Source organism: Euprymna scolopes, chromosome 5, assembly GCF_053919585.1.
Source record: "Euprymna scolopes isolate OS-2025 chromosome 5, ASM5391958v1, whole genome shotgun sequence".
Taxonomy (NCBI): domain Eukaryota; kingdom Metazoa; phylum Mollusca; class Cephalopoda; order Sepiida; family Sepiolidae; genus Euprymna; species Euprymna scolopes.
This window is the reverse complement of record NC_136486.1, coordinates 43053941-43074221: the sequence shown is the minus strand read 5'-3', so window position 1 is coordinate 43074221 and position 20281 is coordinate 43053941. Positions and strand designations below refer to the sequence as shown.

General features: G+C 34.3%; 1 protein-coding gene across 1 annotated transcript; it reads right to left on the bottom strand.

Annotated features, from left to right (window-relative positions):
• Window positions 1–783: 783 nt before the first annotated feature.
• Window positions 784–12393, bottom strand: LOC145276802 (uncharacterized). Its single transcript, XM_080128121.1, has 3 exons — window positions 12268–12393; window positions 8169–8456; window positions 784–3863 (listed from the first exon to the last, which is right to left on the bottom strand). Exons 2-3 carry the CDS (start codon window positions 8421–8423, stop codon window positions 3576–3578), a joined length of 543 nt encoding a protein of 180 aa, XP_079984247.1. The 5' UTR covers window positions 8424–8456; window positions 12268–12393; the 3' UTR covers window positions 784–3575.
• Window positions 12394–20281: the final 7888 nt, after the last annotated feature.

Sequence of the window (20281 nt, the reverse complement as noted above, 5' to 3'; positions counted from 1 at the left end):
AAAAAAAAACGCACTCTACATAAATACATCTTGGTCGCGAAAATCCGAACATGTCTGTTATTTTATATTTGCTTACAGAGGCCATGTATGCGTGCGAAGGTCAAGGTTAAACTGGCGTCGATCAAAATCTGTCATTTGTTTTTCTCGGTCGATTGTTCGTTTTTTTTTTTTTTTTTGTTTTTTGTTTTGTTTGTTTTTTGTTTTGTTTGTTTCTTCTTTTTGTTTTTTGTTGTTTTTTTTTATAAGGTGTGCTGTTCTCTTATTTTATAAAACGTTTAATTCCACCAAAAAAAATCCTGCGCAGATAATTAATTCTCAGAAAATTAATGGCGCTGAGAACTCTGCGCAAGACTCATCAAGCAAACGTAGTCGATTACATATTAACCCCCGTGATCTAAAAAGGATGTGCTTATCTTTTTATCGTGTTTAACACCTGGGGAGTTAGTTTGCGTGTCCAGGACGCCCAGCCGTTCAAGACACATCCTCACGACACGGGCACACTGCCATAGTCCCCGGCAGGCGATGGTCACATTATAAATTTCATCGTCTGGATTAAGAAGACATGACTGCTGATAAAAAAAAATTAATTCAACCCCTATTAGTAGAAGGTATATACAACACTTTAGATACAGTTAAAACTCTAAAACGGTTGCAAATAAACCAAATGCTGTTAGAGGCATGTATTGACTTTAAAGGAGTTAGTGGACGCTTTGACATCGTCTCTCATAAATTTTCAACAAGCAATTATAAATGAAATAAAGAAACAACACTTAAACGATAATGTATGAAAAAACATTCATTTATTATAAACACAACAGAGTTCACTTTGAGGGTGTACTCATAAAAATGACCATTGCTATGTGAAGTCGGAAAAAATGGATACGCGTGTCTGTAAATTGAGTGAAATGTCTTACATACCGTGAAATGCGTGTGCATAACGAGCTGGCGAGGCAAAGCAGGAAGAAAGACATTCCATGTACAATCTTTTTTATATCAACTGATTGTTGTGCTCTCTATCATCACAAAAGGAGAGATGATTGTGCCTGAAACGACCTCTGCTGAATGTATGTTTAAATGCGTAGAAAAGTGATATCGTTCAATTTTATATTATTGATCAAATAACTATTTAAAAAAATAGCTATAGTATGGCGATGAAGGAAGTGACATTGAAAATTTTATATGCTTACACGATACTTCTACATAAATAGATAATCAACTGCTTGTTCAAATTGAGGAAAACCGATAAGGGTTAATTAGTGTACGGTAGTCATCGGTACAACAGCGTATAATCGTTAATGGTGGAAATTGGGTATAATTTGATTATTTAAGGGAACGGCTCGGCAAGCTATAGAGAAATAGAATGATACTTGATAATATTACTCCACTAGCGGAACTTGTGAAAATTCCACAGGGGACACATCCAAATGTAATATATTAATGTTGGCATTCTGTAGATATTCAGCGTAAATGGAGACGCTCTGATATTTCACTCCTGATGCAATTCTCTACCTTTATAAAAGTCAGGTACGGCTAACGATGGAGTACTTTTGCCACATCTGGGCAGGAGCTGCTAGAAACAGCTTATCCTGTCTTGGCAGAGTTCAATATAGACTTCGTAGGTTAGTGGGGGATGCCCTTTTCTCTTCCCTGCAACCTTTTTCCCACAGAAGAGACGTTGCAGGTCTGTCTCTGCTTTATCGTTATTTTCATGGTAAGTGCTCATTTGAACTTCAATCTATGGTCCCCCCCCCTCGCCAAATTTTCACGAAAAACACTCGTGTAGCCAAAACTACTATTAACAATTTCCCACACTCTTTATCTGTGCCTAAACCTAAATGTAGATTCCATGAACAAAGCTTCTTTCTTAGAACTGCACGCCTGTGGAATTCTCTTCCGTTTGCCTGTTTTCCAGCTGACTACAATCTGATTGTCTTCAAGTCCAACGTAAACAAGTTCTTGATGAACCGTCCCCCTAAGTAATCCAATTTACAAAATTCCCACTAGTTATGTTCACTACGCTATAATCACAATGACTAAACCCATTAACCCTTATCCTCGAGCGGCCCCCGGGTATTGCTAAGCGGTGATTCCTGTGTAAAAAAAAAAAAAAAAAAAAAAAAAAAAAGCTCTTTTGTTAAAATTGCAAAAGTATTTATCTAAGCTGTTTGGGGGAGCCGAACTGTGGAGACATTGAATATTGCGAGTCTACCAGGGGACGTACCGCGAGGTAGTTGGCCAATAAAGAAAACTTTGATAATAGTTAAGTGTGAAATGTTACTCTGAAGGTCTCTGTTCGCATGTCACTCGTTTCAGTTAAGAAGTTAACTAATTAATTGTAGTAGTAGTAGTAATGACAGAAATAGCCTTACCGCAAAGAAACAAAAGGTGTTTTTTTTTTCTGCAACTCGCACATTAAAAATAAAATAAAAGAGAAGATGCAAGAAGTGTATCTGTTTTTATGCAAGATGTGAAAAGCGTGATAAGACTACGTGACTGGGCGAAATTTTAGGCGGATAAAAGAACCCGGTTTGGAGGGAAATGGGATAGTTCTTCGTTACGTCTTTCGTGGGTGGAAACCTTACGATTAGTCACGATCTTGCCGAATAGTAATTAACTAAGAGAACCTTAGCCTCTCTCTTCCTCTTTCTCCCCCTCTTTCTCTCCCTCTTTCTCTCCCTCTCTCTCTATCTCCTATGTGAATCAATTCTCTCTAGAAATAAAACCTTAGCAACGCACAGTTAACATTTCTCCGTTGCTTTCTGCATAAAAAAGTTTTATTTATATAGCACTATTGATGACGGATCACAGCAAAAGTAGACGAAGACAACGAAGCAACCAATAAACAAAACAAAAAAAAACAATAAAGTCAATCAGTAATACCTATAATCGTTATACCTATAACGCCTATAACGAGCACTAAAGCCTGTTTCTAACGGTTACATAAACAACAAGAAGAGTAAGGAATAAATGAAACATGAATACTGCATAAAAGATAAGGATAATAAAAAAGTGCATATAAAATACCTAACGTATAAAGAACGTTGATTTATTTAGTGAACGCAACACTATATTAATAATGTCTAATACTCGCTTTTCCCTATGTTAGACCCGAATCTGAGCCAGCATATATCGATTAGTGTTGGGACGATTAATCGGAATCGGGAATCGAAAAAAAAAATTGGAGTATCAGAATCGGTATTGGAATCGTAAAAAAAAATTGTGCGTATTTTCCGATACCAAAAACGATTTCTTCAAATGTCTTTGTTTTTGTTTAAAACTTAATTTTTCATGGCTCGTATTAATCATGAAATGATAAAGATTTCTTGATTTTCGACTATCAGTAAAATTAAAATTTATACATCACTCCCATAAGAGTATTTATGTTTGCGAAACTAGGTGCTTATATTAACATGGATTTGTACGGTAATCCTACCCCCTCCCCCCACCAAAAAAAAAGACTAAATTTAAAATGAATTGGAATCGGCAACTTTATTAGAATCGAGAATTTAGAATGGGATGAGCAATTGTATCGGAATCAAGAATAATAAATCATTCCATCACTAATTCGATAGCAATTATTGTTCATCCCAGTAAAGTTCCACAGGTTGAACTCTTTTGCTCACCCAAGCAGGAGGTTTATGCGGATTGGACCAAGCATATCTGTTAGAGAAAAACACAAAATAAACCATAGTTAAGCAAATCAAAGTTCCTAGAATTGCTTCGATTTTAATAATGTTTTGAATGAGAAGATAAGTAAAAATGACATGAATTCCTAGATCAAGCGATGATCCAAATATGAGATTCCATTCATATTTTGAATTGTATTTGCTATATATCCAGTCAATGGAACTCCAACTGAGGACCTGAAATAGAAAAGGAAGAAAAAAAATTAATGATTATCAGTCTCCCTCTCTCTCACTTATATATATATATATATATATATATATATATATATATATATACTGCTGATGAAAAATTTAAGACCACTTTAAAATCTTAAAAAGAAATATTTTTTGTTAAGGATAGATTTTAAACTCTTTCGACGTAAGGTTATACTAATATTACAATCTAAAAGGTTGACGGCTTCAGATTTGGTCGTGAATACCAAACCTGGGACGATGCGAAGTGGAAGAAAGTCCTGTTTTCTGATGAGAAAAAATGCAATTTAGATGATCCTGATGGCTTCCAGCGATATTGGTATGATAAAAACATGCCCTTTGAAAATTTTTCCACACATCATAGTGGTGAAGAGTTTGTAATGGTATGGAGGCCTTTTTTTACAGAGGGACGATGGAGCTCCAGGTGGTGCAGGGTCATCAGACAGCAGCTGGTTATGTTAGCATGTTGCAAAAAAACATCTTTGATGATGGAGGGTCATCGTTTGTGTGGAGATGTGTGGTTATTCCAACAGGATAATGCTGTAATTCACACTGCAAGACGGACCTTGAGCTTTCTACAAGAAAATGGGGTCCATCTCTTAGGACATCCTACATGCTCACCAGACTTGAACCCAATTTAAAATGGTTGGGGATGGATGACAAGAGGGGTTTATCGAAATGGCAAACAATATTGAACAAAAAATGAACTTCGTGAAGCCATCTTCAGAAACTGGAGCAGGATCTCTTGCACCTTAATGGAAACTCTTATTTCTAGCCTGCCCCAAAGAATTTTTGAAGTCATCAAAAGCAGTGGAGGTAGAACTCATTAAGTTTAAAAGTATTTGATGAAACAAGTAAGTCAAAGATCCAACTTGATAACAAAAAGTGAAGCATAGAGAATAGGGTGAAGAAAAAGGTGATTTCACGTGAAAGGATAGTTTGGTGAAAGGTAAAGTATCCAATGACGGTAAAATCCAAAAATGTAAATCCAAGAAAGTTAGTTAAATTTCCATTCATATAAGTAAAATCCAAGGAAATCGCATATATATATATATATATATATATATATATATATATATATATATATATATATATATATATATTTGTATTAGGTTGGTGCAAAAATAATGTCGTTTTTTGATGTTCAAGAATATATATTATAAATGACATTATTTTTGCACCAACATAATAATAACTTTATTAACGCAAGATGGATTTAAAAAAATCTGTTTAGCTAGATAAAACAAATATTGATCAGTGTTGTTAAAAAGAAAAATCTTATTTTCAATCGGTTTCATTTAGTCCTGCTCAATATTTTATTGTTTTTTACTAGCAGAGCATTTGCCGGAGCAAAAGTGTAATATAACTTCTATCCATCTCTTTCTCCCCTTCTCTCGTGTAACCCTTCCCCCTTCGCGCCACGTCTTTCTTCTTCACCCAGCCCATTCCTCTCTCTATACATACACGCACAGACATCTCGGGTCGGCACAAGCCTGAAAAAGACATTGTTTATTTTTTTCAAAGGGTTTAAATAAAAAAAATAAACAATGTTCCACTCCATCTAAATAAAAATCGATTGTTTCTTGTTTTAGATTTGAATTTTATTTTATACAGATTTATTATTGTATTTAAAAACAATCGTTGATTTTTTTTTTTTTTTTTCAAACTAAAAAACAATCGAGAGTTTATTTTGGAGATTTTTCCAAACATCAATCAATTAAAAAAAAAAAAAAAACGGGGGTGGAATAGGTATTTATTTAGGGCAGAGTTAGACACAAGGTTGGTTTTAAATGTAAGAAAAAGCCAGTTCTCCCAAAAGTGGTACACTGGGTTGGGAAAAATATTTTCTTCAGTCTTTAAGGATTTCGTGTGTGTATATATATATATATATATATATATATATATATACACGAAATCCTTAAAGACCGAAGAAAATATATATATATATATAAAGACTGAAGAATATATATATATATATATATATATATATATATATATATATATATATATATAAATAAACTTTCAGGAGATTCGACGTTGTGCAGAATTGAATGAGGATCCACGAATGCTCTACACTTCTAATATTTCCGTCATCGAAATCGATGAAGTTACCCATATTTTAATCATATCGATTGATTGATTGCTCTAGTCGAGGAGCCACTGCGGTGCACCGGGAGGAAGCAGTGACTAACCCACCAATACATTACACTGTAGAAAACCTAGTGTTGATTTTTATCAAATTATTTTTATATAATGGCTTGAATTAATCTTTAAAATTCAAAAGTCAAGTACTCTAGTTCACTTATGCTCCAAACAAAAACATTCATTTCAAACACGTCCTGACATAAAAAAAATCTATTGTTGATTTTATATGCTAGGCCCTTCTGCTGTGCGGTGATAAAACTTCACATATGCACTTGTGATGTTAGCCTGTATAAGGGTGTAAACTTTGGTCAAAATCGGACTATCAATCCTTTAATCGGATTTTTTTATCATCGATTTTTTTTAATACTTATCGGAGGCATTTCAATACAAGATATATCTAAATAGCACGTCCAGACACATAAATACATTTATGTGAAAATTAAAAAAAATCGGCCCAACTGTTTCGGAGTCCCAAGGGAAATCTCTCTCTCTCTCTCTCTCTCTCTCTCTCTCTCTCTCTCTCTCTCTCTCTCTCTCTCTCTCTCTCTCAACCATGTGTTCTTCCCGCTTGACAACTCACTAACTCAACGTTGTGTGTCGTGGAGTTTTCGTTCATCTTTTATTTTCTTACGGATGCATGGTTATAGTTTCTCACACTGACGGCCATCGAGGGGAGCGCACGGATTCACAAATGTAAAAAATAAAATAACATGGGAAAACAAAAGGAAACATAGTCTCAGACACTTTCTGTGACTATTCTCTGCACTCTGGATGTGAACGACACCATCGATCCTCTAAATGCTAAGGTCTACATCTATATCTCTTGTTGAGATCGTTTGAACAATTCATTTCCCCATCTACTCCGAGCCACGATAAAGCTTCTACAGTAAATATGGTATTGTGATGACTAATACCTATGAATCCCTAAGTGTGCATCAAACAGATGCTATAATACTTAATTCGTTTTACCTTATCATAACAGAAGTCCATACAAAATTTCAGTTAGGTCGGCCTAAAAAAATTTCCTAAAAAAAAACAAAACAAAGCTTCTAGAGTAAATATGGTATTGTGGTGACTAATCCCTAATAATCATTTTCGATCCCTAACTTTGGATCTGACTATACCATAGCACTTAGTTCTTTGCACCTTATCATAACAAAGTTCCATATAAACTTTCAGCCAGATCGGTCAGTAGTTTCCGAGAACAGACAGACAGACAGACAGACAGACATACTAATAGAAACTTGTGAGAACTTGAATGCCTACTAGACACTATCCTCGAGTGTCTGAGGTCTCTCTGTACACGGGTTTGCCAGAACAACCTGGCATGAGGATAGTTTTCCCTAGAAATAAACCCTGACTAAATATTCAAAATCACATAGTATTCGCTGCCCAAATAAGATTTCCTCATTACGGCTAACTTACATTAGCTTTTACGATGAATGGTGCACATTCTCCAAGTGATGTTACCTCAAGTAATAGCACGAAGCTGGATACTCCACCAGAATATATGAATTCTTGTTATGGAATCCAGTAAGACCAAGAGACCAAAACGAAGATATACTACAACATATAAAAATGGTTAATTGGAGAGAGAAAAATTGTTCTCAATTTCTTTACTAACTCAGTGTTTGAGAGATAAAGAACTTAAATGGAACATTCGAATATCTATGTATCTGATATAGAGTAAGTGTTAGCCCCAGGTTCTGGGTCACTTGATTCCTGAGAACTTCGACTGAAGTAAAATAAAAATAAAAATTCTTTTAACTTTTTAAAAATTTAAAAAAAATTTTAAATTAGAAATATAATATAGATTTCTTCTAATAGAATCATATTTATCTTTTTTCTTCAAGACATTACTCCGTTTTTAACAAATATCAACCCATTAAACTTTTAACATCCATTAAACAGTAAAAAAAAAAATAAAAGAATTCATCAAACAATAATTTCTACTTACTCTTCTGAGCAAGTTGATCGGCTTTCAGACTTTCTTGTATGTTCTCTCAGTGGTGCATGACCATTGTTGAGACTATATAAAGTCATTTTACATTTTCATTAATTCACGCACCTTTACTTAGTCTCTAACAAAAAACTATTAAAAATTTAACCCTCACCAATCCATTAAATAGTAATTTTTATACTTACTTTTTTATTCGAACCTGTTTTCTCCCAGAAGGTGAAATAATAAATGTGTTGCAGTCCATGTATACAGACCAACCAATGGAATTTTTGTAGCACCAAGAAGGATGTACAAACAAGTGAACCAACTTCAAAAATAAAATAGTTCCGGAGACGGACAATATCCTTCCGGGGTAAAAGTCGGATCCGGGACAACACGAATATATGTCCGATCGTATTGTAAGCTTCAACGATGAAGAATAGTAAGGAGACAGGATTCATGGTTCCAAGATATTCTGGACAGATTTTTCTAGACTGAAAAAATCAGATATATTTTAAATTTTATGAGTAAAACTTGTAATATATATTGGCACAGCTATTACTACCCATGTACATATATGCGTAACGTTATGTGTTCTTTTTGTAGTATGATTCATAGTAATCCGAAAATTTAAAAACAAAATCTATAACAGATTATTCAGAAATTTAAAAACAAAATCAGAATCAGAATCGGTAATTGTATCAGAATCTGGAATTTAGAACAGAATTGGTAATTGTATCGGAATCGGGAAAATATTGGAACTATTCCATCACTAACATTGATACTACCCATGTACATGCATGCATAACATTAATGTGGTCTTTTAGGTTATATAATTTTAATCTATATTGATTAGTGTTAGGGCGATTAATCGGAATTGGAAAAATCAGAACTGTTTGAAATCGAAATCAAAAACCTTTGAATGTATTTTTCGATCTACTCCCCCACCACCACCACCACCAAAAAAAAAAAAACTTTAAAATTTTCTTTTTTGCTGTTTAAAATTTAATTTTACATCACTAGTAGCATTGATAAAAGAAGAAATACTTTTTTTGTTTTTAAACTACTAGTAAAACACCGGGAAAACTTTGGGCCAAGATCAAAGCGTAGTATCTGTTCTTCAGATGCTGCACTTACATTTCTTATTCTCTCTCGGTGGAGGAGCAGTCTCTCACGACTGAGACAATTTTTTTTTTTTTTTGTACCTTTTCTCCACGTTAAAAAACGACCCTGGTGTCTAACTCTGTCCCGTAGGGAGGCATAGTAAATAGGTACTAATGTATATACATACGTGGCACGGTCTAGCCTTTTATTGTATGATTTAGATATCAGGAGAACATAAGCAGTGCGATTTTTTAATCCCTTTATTTATGTTGCTTAACTATATCCCACTTTTGACACCATGCGTTGTTTGGTGATAGCTGATAAAGCATTAAGCTCACTCCTTGTATGATTAGGATTTTAGAGGATAAAAAAGGAATATCAAAAGGAAAGATAAAGTCTATCCATACAAAATAGTTTGTTTATTGACAACTCGAGATAATCTATATAAATAAAACAGCAGGTGTATGTATGTATGTGTGTGTGTGTGTCTGTGTAAATATTTAACCAATAAACTCTTAAACTATTGGTTACATGGAACTGAAATTAATAGGAAATAGTAATCATACACCAAGGATGGTTCATGACAAGTAAAATATTTGTTTCGATGAATGAATAACACGTACAGAAATATGTCGCCAAGTTGAAATGCAAACTATTCATTTCAACTTGCCGACATATTTCTGTTACTTTTGCGCATGCGCAAATTCATTCATAGCTTAAAGTGGTTTACTTTTAAATATTTTTTATTTATCTGTCGATAGTTCAAACGGTAGGGAACACGCTAAATGTTTTGGTTTCTATTCTAGCTGATGCTACTCAAGTCATTTTTTTAAATCTTTTGAAATCACTACTGTATTATTAGGTACAATATAATGATCAATAGAGAATTTGTTTTATAATAATAAATACGAAATCTGCATGAATTAAAATATCATATTTAAGGGTATTTTCGACCGAGCAAGTTCAGACCCCCCCTCCCCCGCTAGTGAACATTAAAGTGTTTGTAAAAAGTTAAAAGAATCAGAACTTTCCGGTGAAAAAAAAAGTGGTTTTCTTTTGTAAGGAAAAATTGTTTACTCGTGTTTGTTTCGGTTGGCGTCGTTTGCGTTTAAATAAATAGGCATCAATAAATCTGTGTGTTAACATGCTTTTGTTTTGTGAGTTATAGAGTATGAATTTGTATACATATGCGTTCATTGAGCGATGCTTGTGTGCTTCGCTGGACGCTGTGTTTAGAAGTCAGCAGAAGTGTTTTATTTATTTATTTATTTATTTATTTATTACTAAGCACAGGATTTTAAAGCTCAACACATACAACCTAATTCCAATTCATGCGCTCACACGAAATGACATAGTTTTTCATTTTTATTTTGGAGCATTGCGTGTACCGAAGAGAATGTGTTTGTTAACAGACTGAAACAAGCATTTTCGAACAGCAACAGCCAGGAACCCCATGTTCTACCCATACTCATATTTCCTGAAAAAAAAAAAAAAAAATTGAGACGGAACCAACAGAGACAACCAACTCACGTTTTCCAACTCATGTTTGTATAGTTAAGAGGGAAGGACTTCACCCGTAAGGGAAAGACAACAAGACACAGTAGTTAGCCTCGATAAGCGACGTACATGTGTACCTTTATTGGGTCTGCCATGACAGTCTCTTTTCTCTCTCGCTAGTTTAAGAATAAAAATCAATTTATCAAAATTACCTGTATTTTCAGCAGTTCTTTTTTTCTTTTTTTTCTTTTTTTGTAGTTAGTTTCTTTTTATATCAATTTCGAAAGTTAATTTAATTATTACAATATAGCTTGGTCATTAAAATATTATACTAATTGAACCAAATTATAAAACATTTTGTACTATAGACAACAATACTAAGAACTGTTAAAAAATATGTATCATGAATAAATGTTATCAAAGACAATATAAGTTACTCTTCTACGTAGCTGGATAAGTTTTTGTGTTTTAACTTTTTTTTAACGTTTATTCACAAGTAGTGCCACGTGTTACATTAGAACAAGAAAAAATTGCAGACGCGAGAGGGTCACATATTTGGAGTCTCGATAATGGCTCAAAAATAGTAAATTAAACAAAATACGGAGTTTATTAAGAATAACAAAATGAAAAAAAGCAAAAACACAGAAAATTTTTTTATGATATACGTACTAAGCGTTCCGTGACGAGTATAATGATAAAGATTTGCCTGTATTTTATGCATAGTTTTTAGTAAATGTAATTCGAAATAACCACCTGGTAGAAACCCACCCAGTAAATAACACGATAACATTTATTGAGTGGGTTTCTATTTTTGTTTTGTTGTCCATAATACAAAATTTCTCAAGATACTGTTTTTTAATCTCTATCTATGAATTAATACATGAGTCACGACCTAATTTTTTTTTTAAACTATTAGGAAAACTATTAAAATGGCTGACTTGTATAAGAAGAAACTGAAATGCATTATAATTGATGTTATCAGCTTATAGGACTGTTTTAATTCACCGAATTTTCCGTTACCCATTTTTCCGTTACATAATTTTCCTAAACTTCAAAAAAATTACACCCGTTATGGATACTACTACTACTACAAGTAGTAGTAGTAGTAGTATCCACAACGCGTGATGTAATTTTTTTTTTTAAAGTTAGGAAAATTATGTAACGGAAAAAGTACTACTACTACTACTACTACTACTACTACTATCACATCATTGCCGCTATCATCATCATTCAACCATCGCAAGTTCGTTATTGCAATAATTATTTGAATTTAAAAAATTACTTGATTTAATTATTACTATCAAAGAAATATTTATATAAAAGAATAGCCAAAAGGGCAAAAATTATAAAGAAAGGTCAATACAATTTTTGAACTGTTTAAAAAGTAATTAAGTATAAAGTTTGCTTTAACAATTACCATCAAATTTATGTAAAATAATTAGGAAACGTACCAAATTGAAGCTAGATTAAAAAAACAAAAAACAAAAAACGTCAAAATACAATTTTTCAAAGTCAAACTACCTAATTTTCCTATATTGCCAAAATTGACGAATTTTCCGTTGCATGATTTTCCGAATACCTTAGTAACCAGATAAAGAAACAGATAAATAGTAAAACCTTTATCTCTTTACTATTTGTTTCTTAAAATTATTGAAAACCAAACTTGAAAAAAATTAAATATAAACTGAAAATAAAAGCACTCACTAAATTAGCACGGTAGTCGATATTTCTTACTAGTCCCTCTGGTTACTGTTCCAGTGTAGCAATCGATATGTAAATAAATTTTATGGTTGTGATGGTGGAGAGAGAGAAAGAGAGGGGAACAGACAGACAGACTCGCAACCTATAAACGACAATAAAAACGGCGTTCCGGTTCAATTATTTGCTAATTTTGAACTCGCTCCTGTCAAAATTAATGTTATTCTCAAAGGAAAGTGCACTCGACACTCGTTAGCATCTAATAACACCCCTGAAGATTTTGTAAAAAAAAAAAAAAAAAAATGAACTACAATGAAAGGTAATTTTTCTAAGAATTTGTGGTGTGGTTCGATGCCGACTTAATCTCTAAGTAATCCCTACAAACACTAAGAAGCAAATGGCTGCAATTCCTTGCACTCTTTCCTTCTCTGCTTCGTTTTCCTCCTCACTCCCCAAAACCAATAAATTTTGGCGTGAAGGTGTTAACTCAAAGAATTTTCAACCAATGGAAATATTTCCAAAAACTCAAAAGTAACACATATATATAAATGTAATAAGCCGGTGCAAACTTAGACATTCCTATAAGACCTAGTCAAGAGAATCGGTGCTGGGAAGATTTCACTAACCGGCAGAGCGAAAGGAACCAAAGAACGTATTCTCTACAAACGACCCTGTGACCTTTGGTCTCTCCGGTTGCCAGGTGGCAATCCAAAATTACAATGACTCGTATATCAGTTTTATCAGCTCGCGCACATCTACACACGTGCTAACAAGGAGAAGATAAACGCGCACACATACACAATGCCACGCTGCCAAACACTCGCATACGTATATATAATTACTATTCACTCAACTTTTTTGCCCAAACATGTGTTGTACTATGAAGATTTTTATTATATTATAGAAAAAAATTTTTATATTCTTTCTTTTGTATATAAATGTTTTGTTATAAAATTTTGTTTTCTCAATTTATTTGTTACAAAATTCTTGTATCTAGCGACCTTTCTATTATCTTAATGTTTCATTCACAGTCCATTTTACATGCATGCATGTTCAGTATATATATCCTTCATTTTCTTCCTTCGTTAAAACATAATTTTTATGAACCCAGTTCAGTTCTGACTCCCATCACGCTCTAATTGAAATGAATGGCTCTTGTCTTGGAAGAACTCCATGTTTTGGCAACTTTCGGAACTACCCTTCACTCCTCATCTGAAATGGAACACATACATCAAATTTGTTGCCAAGATCACCAGAAAAATTGTGGAATTACTCTACCGTTCCAATAGGAATCTCACTGCCGATGTAATACTCTATCTGTATAAGAGCCAGGTACGTCCTAAAATGGAATACTGTTGCCACAACTGGGCAAGAACTACTTGGTGTACCCTATCCTGCCTTAATAGAGTTTAAAACCGCCTTCAAAGCCTAGTAAATGATGCCCTTTTCTCTTACCTGCAACTTATTTCCTATTTTTTATGTTATTTGCCATTTTCATGGCAAGTGCTCGACTGAACTTTCGTCTATGTTCTTCCCTTGCCAAACTTTCACAAAAAAACTCTCGACTATCTACAACCACTATATATGATTTTCTCCACTCTCTATCAGTGCCTAAATCTAAACGCAGATTCCATTAACAAAGTTTCTTTCCCATAACTGCCCGCCTGTGGAACACTGTTCTACTGGCCTGCTTCCCAGTTGAATACAACATGGTAGCCTTCAACTCCAGTGTAAATAAGTTCTTGTTGAGCCTTTCTCGTAAGTAATCAAATTCTAACCAATTTATACCATTAATGATTACTACACTACCACCTTACATTCATTAACCCTTATCCTCGAGTGGACTTTGGGTCTTCATAAGTGGTAACTCCCAAGCAACAAAAAAAATATCAAATGTCGACGTAGTTCTTGTCTATATACAAAGATGCTCCAAGATGGCCTCTATGAAAGCAAGAAACCACGCCACAGATCTGTAGTGCCTCTTCCTGCTTTGGATAGTGTATTTTGAAAAGTGCCAAGAACAGCATTACCAATTAATAACATGAATATTGTGACTGGGTCGCCAGTTAGTAAGAGCAAACTCAACAACGTGAATTTTTAAATGAAAGCGAGAAAACAAGAATTAACGAAAAAAATATATTTATATCAACAATTTTACAGAGATGTAAAATATACTTTGAATGACCAAGGTTTGTGGAAGTTTTAAAGTTCTTGAATACGAAGTAGACAAAATTGTCAGAAGGTTCGTTTCAAAGTTCCGGTGTGTATGTGTGTGCATGTGTGTGTGTTTGATTTCTCGGTGCCTAAGTTCACTGGAAATATAATAGCAGGCTTAAAATAATTCGAGTCTTCTAGGGTGGACATTGTTGATGCTGAGAGTCGAGGCGCGTCGCAGCTATCACTCAGAAGAAATCCAACTTCTGTTCACGAAGCGACTGTTCTACATAGATGTTAATCGGACACAGGTTTATAACTGGAGTTTGAAACGAATTTTATTGGTTGAAAATAGTTTGAGTTCACATGTTTCTGTGAAAACTGACTTTCTTTTGAAGTGACGAATAGAGCTAATCTTGACGAAGCTGATAAAGAAAGGAAATAGCAATTCAAGCCATTTGCTTTTTAGCATTCGTCCAAATCGCATTTAGATTCCGCTACAATCCCTGGTCTTGGAAGTGCCGTTTTTGGCAAAAATAGCATCTTTGGGTATTTCCAAGAATCACGCAGACAATATAAATTGTTTATAAAAGTTACATTATGGCGAAGGGGGAAAATGAAGCATGTGCACTAAAATGGAAATGAATGAAATATTGTGGTAGTAGAAGGGTCACCAGCTAGCAAGTGTAAACTTAACATGGAAAGAGTTTTGTAGACAAAAAGCCAAAGCGAACATGATTAATCAACAAAATTGTTATATAACTTTCAGTTAACAAAAAGATAAAGTTATTTTTAGTCAGAAATGTTCATTTGGGAAAGTTTACACAAACTCATATTTTGGGTAGGAAAATGCTGAGTGAATATCAGACACAAGGGCTAAGGATGGGTATATCTATATATTTGTTAGTGTGAATATACGTGTGTGAGCAATATGCGTATGTGAGTATTCGCACTGTGTATGGTGGGGGGGGAGGCTATCTTGTTCTGTCAGTTCGTGTAAGTAGATGGTAATTTGCTTGTATTTGCCTGATCTCTTGTTAACGCGTATGAATGTGTGCGCGTGATGATAATACTTGTACGTGAGTTTTCATTTATATTTTGCCAAAGGCACGTATGCATACGATTTTTGTTTTTTTTGTTTGTTTTTTTTTGTTTGTTTTTTTGTTTTTGTTTGTTTGTTTTTGTTTTGTTTTTTTTTCTTTTTTTTTTAGTTCTTCGAGATGTGCCGAGTTTAATCTCTATTGCCTAATTATTTCCTCGTTTTTTAAGGATTTCTAAGTTTGCATCAGCTTTTTAGATTTTGGGTTGTTGTGGGGATTCACCCATGCAGTGCATGGGCCATGCACAAGGAATGAACACTGTCGAACCGTAAAAATAGTCGAGAGGTACGACTCTCGGTGTGGTCGGTGTACTTCATAGTACACGTCAGTCGAAGTTCCGACCTCGACAACCAGTCAGACAGAAACTATGCTATTTCGATTGCTTTTTTGCTGTCGGACTGATACAAAATGCTCTCGAGAGGAGCAAGTTTATCGATTGTTGCCTGAGACAATCATATCGCAGAATTCCGACGGGGTTACTCAGACTTATTTTTGCAGGGCCAATGTGCTCCTCTTTTTGGGGAACTGGCCTATATTTCCACCTTCCGACCTTGTCACATGCTCTTGCGGTTGGAGAGTAATAAATACTGGTCTGTGTACTTCGTAGTACACCATATTGGCGAAATTTACAACGACTGTTGCTCTTTGTATATTCTGTCTTTGTTTCAATATATTTTATCTTTCTAACCCATATCCATGTCCGTGTTTTTCCTTAGTGACCCTTCCGAAAGGTTACAATTCATAGAGGATACGAACAACAACTTGACGAACGAAGATTCGAGAATTCATAAATTTAAAATGCCTCAGTGTTCCACAACTTTTGGTGTCAAATACTCGAATTCACAAAAAAAAAATGATTTTCACAAGGACTTTGTGACGAATAACTGAAATTAAAAAAAGGACCACCAACAAAAGGTTCTACTAATAAAGAAAAAGGAAAAATTGTATTAGTAATTACACACCGGAACTATCAGATTACGAAATACCACAAAAGTTTTTCAACTAACGCCGAAATAATTTTTTAAAAGTCTGTTACAGGTAAAAGGGCTGTCCCTTTCCATGTAAATAAGAAGAATATTAGATAAGTGAACATGAGATTAGGATAAGCCGAGACTCGAACCTTGGAAGCAAGGTTCAGAAATAGAATATTAGAAATCGGAATGTTAAAAAAGTCTATTGTTAAATTCTAGTATAAATAGTTAGATAGTGTTTATATTGTAAAAAGAATTGATTGTTCATTCTTTTATAAAGCTGAATATTAAAAATGACAGCTAAAAAAGAATGAACAATACAAATTAAAAATACATTGTTAAAAAATAGGTTAGGTTAAAAAATAGGTTAGGAGAGGATTCTTTGTTTGCAGAAGTATGTTTTAGACAAACACGCATAGCCACGTGAATTGGTCACGTTTGGGAAACACACTTCTGACGTCATAGAAAAAGGATGATTCTCCATATAGTTCGATGCGTTCGAATTTCAGGGTAGTAGAGTCTGTTAGCCAGTCAGAGTAAGTTTCACTCTTAAAAAAACAGTATACAAGATGAACAACTTTAAAGAGATAATTTTAAGAATGTTTCACATGTTTTAACAATAACTACAGAAACAACAGATGCTACAACAAAAATTGCAAAAACAACAGATACTACAGCAGCAGAAAGCTGCAGGGATACAGCAGAAAATCGAAGACAACAAAAATTATAAAAGCAGGAATTACTTCTGAAAAGCTTAAACAATGAATCACACGCGTACAGTAACACCGCGTTTTCAAAAATACGATAAGGAACCCCATAGAAACGTTTACCTACGTCCCTGATAAACACCAAATGTTCGACGCATACTTTAGAAGATATGAAGACCTTTTCAACGTCGATTGCGAAGATTGGTTTGATGCGAAAAGTTCCGTCTGCTTTTTCGAAAACTAGGAATTGCTGAACACAGTAGGTTCGTATTCTATCTGAAAAAAAATTACGGATCTGGAATTCGCGGAAACTGTTAAGTTAATTTCGGAACTTTTCAGCCCAAATACATCTGTTTTATAAAATATGGCAATGTTTTAATGTAGATTTTTAGGACTACAAAGATTATTTAACATTCGCGTTAGTTGTAAATAAGCACTATAAAACTTCAGACTCGCAGAGTTATCGGCGGATAATTTCAAACTCTTATTTTTGCGCAAGACCTGATGTCGGGGAAAATACTGAGATTAGATGGAGAGTATTAGCGAAACTCGAAAACGAACCCACTTTCACTCTATAGAAACTTGTAGAAGATTGCCAAAGAGTTATAAGCGTGAGAAGCGGGGAGGATCGGGCGTAGCGTACATCAGGAAAGTAAAGTGCACATCTAAAAATAACGCATTTAAAAAAGGGAAAATGAATATGTTTAGTTACAGTCTCAATATAAAACAAGAGAATTACTTCCATAAAAAGAAAAAAAAGAAAATGGCTACCCACGGTTTAAAAAGGAACGAGCTAGTCAAAAACTAGAAAAATTACCCACAGGACCATGTTATCGATGTGGCGAACTGCACTGGGAAAAATTCCGTCCGTTTCGAAGTAAAAATTGCCAACGTTGTGGCAAACTTAGTCACAAAATGTTGCATTGTATTAGGTTGGTGCAAAAATAATGTTTTTTTTTTTTACATGAAGTTGAACGTCAAAAATGACATTATTTTTGTACCAGCTTACTAGAATAAAACGCAAACCAAAAACTAGAGTAAGGCTCTACCGATATAAGAGCCAGGTACATCCAAGGATCGAGTATTGCTGTCACATCTGGGTTGGAGCTGCTAGGAAGACCTTGTCCTGCATTGACAGAGTTCAAAACTTCGTAGCCTAATGCGGGATGCTCTTTTCTCTTTTGTGCAACCTCTTTCTCACAGAAGAGACGTTGCGAGTCTGTCTCTGTTTTATCGTTATTTTCATACAAAGTTCTCGTCTGAGCTCCATTCTATGGTCCCCTTCGCCAAACATTCACGAGAAACACTCGTTTGGCTAAAAAAAACACTACTAATAATTTCGCCCACTCTTTATCTGTGCCTAAACCTAAACGTAGACTCCATGAACAAAGCTTCTTTCTTAAAACTGCACACCTGTGGTTTAACTGCTTTCCAGCTAACTACAATATAACCGTCTTCAAGTCCAATGCAAACAAGTTCTTGATGAGCTGTTCCCCTTAAGTAATCCAATGTACCAAATTTACACTTCTAACGATTACTATGATATTGTCCTTTTGCCACTGTACACTCTTTAACCCTCATTCTCGAATGGCCTCTGGGCCTTGACAAGTGGTGATTCCTTTGTAAAAAAAAAGAAAAAAGGCAGAGTATTTAAAGATATTTAAAAAAAGAAAAAAGAAAAAGAAAAACGTAAAATTACAATTGGATTCTGAGTTGGATCTTTCAATTATAAATTTATCTACATGGAAGAAACTGAACAAACCAACTTTACAAAAAAAACACTAAAGTCAGCACGTACGGTGACTGGCAATAAGATTAATTTTATTGGAGAATTATCTGTACCAGTACATTTGAGCGGGGCTATTACAATGTTTAGGACGTACGTCCTAAAAAATATTCACATCTATTTGGTTTAAATTGGATAAACAGTTTTAAACTTTGGAATTTATCAGCCAATATTTTTAATACGAAAATATGTAAGTAAAAAAAATGAAAATTTCAAAGAAACGAAAACGTACCGTACGATACCTCTTCAAAATTAAGCTGTTTATTAAAAAAAAAAAACAAGCAAAGACGTATCCAATGAACTGCATACAGCAAATCAAGGAAGACATTAAAAAGAATAACGCATATGATTCGAAAATTGCGTCGAAAAATAACTCAGCAAAAATTTTTAAAAATGAGCAGAAAAGAAAAGTGTCGCAAATAGAGTAACATAAAAAAATAAGTTTCCTTTAAACATAAACGAAAATCGGTTGAAGCGACCCGGGGAAATCAAAAACAAATATCCACTCAAGCGGTAAGTAGGATTGATAAATACGAAGATGGTTTGACTTTACTAGCTTCTAACATTTCAGTTTCTTTGTATAATAATAAAAATAGCAAATTAACTGAACTGGAGCAATGGAATTGGGATGGCATTCAGAAATTAGTAAATGATATTACTAAAGAAATATAGACCGTAAATCAAGTTGTAAAGGATTGGCGACGTCGGGTGTACCATACAACATACAAAACATACTTGTAAAACGCCCCTAAAACCGAATAAAATGTCACTCGGATGACACTACATTACACGTTGAGGAAGAGCCGATCAACTCCATTTTCGAGACGTTCGATATAGATTAACCCCAACCAGAACAACGATAGTCGAGAGGAAAGAAAATTCACCGACCACTGACTATCAACTCAAAACAAAAAAAGATATTTACAAACGTTTTGCGAAGCAAAAAGGGCTTGGGATGAGGTTGTTGTTGAGGACTTACCCATACACAAGGGATGAACTCTTCTGAACTGTAGAAATAAACCGAGAGATACGAGTCTCGGTATGGTATGTGTACTTCGTAGTACGCCATCTTGGCGGAATGTGCTACGACTGTTGCTCTTTGTATATTCTCTCTTTGTTTCAATATATTTTATCTTTCTAACCCATATCCGCGTCCGTGTTTTTCCTTAGTGACCCTTCCGGGTCACAACATGGATTTAATACGATTTTCATTGGTTGAAAAATAGTGAGTTAACACCTTCCTATCAAAGATCTAACTTGCTTTTGTAAGTGAAGAGTAGAGCGTATCCCAACGACGCAGAG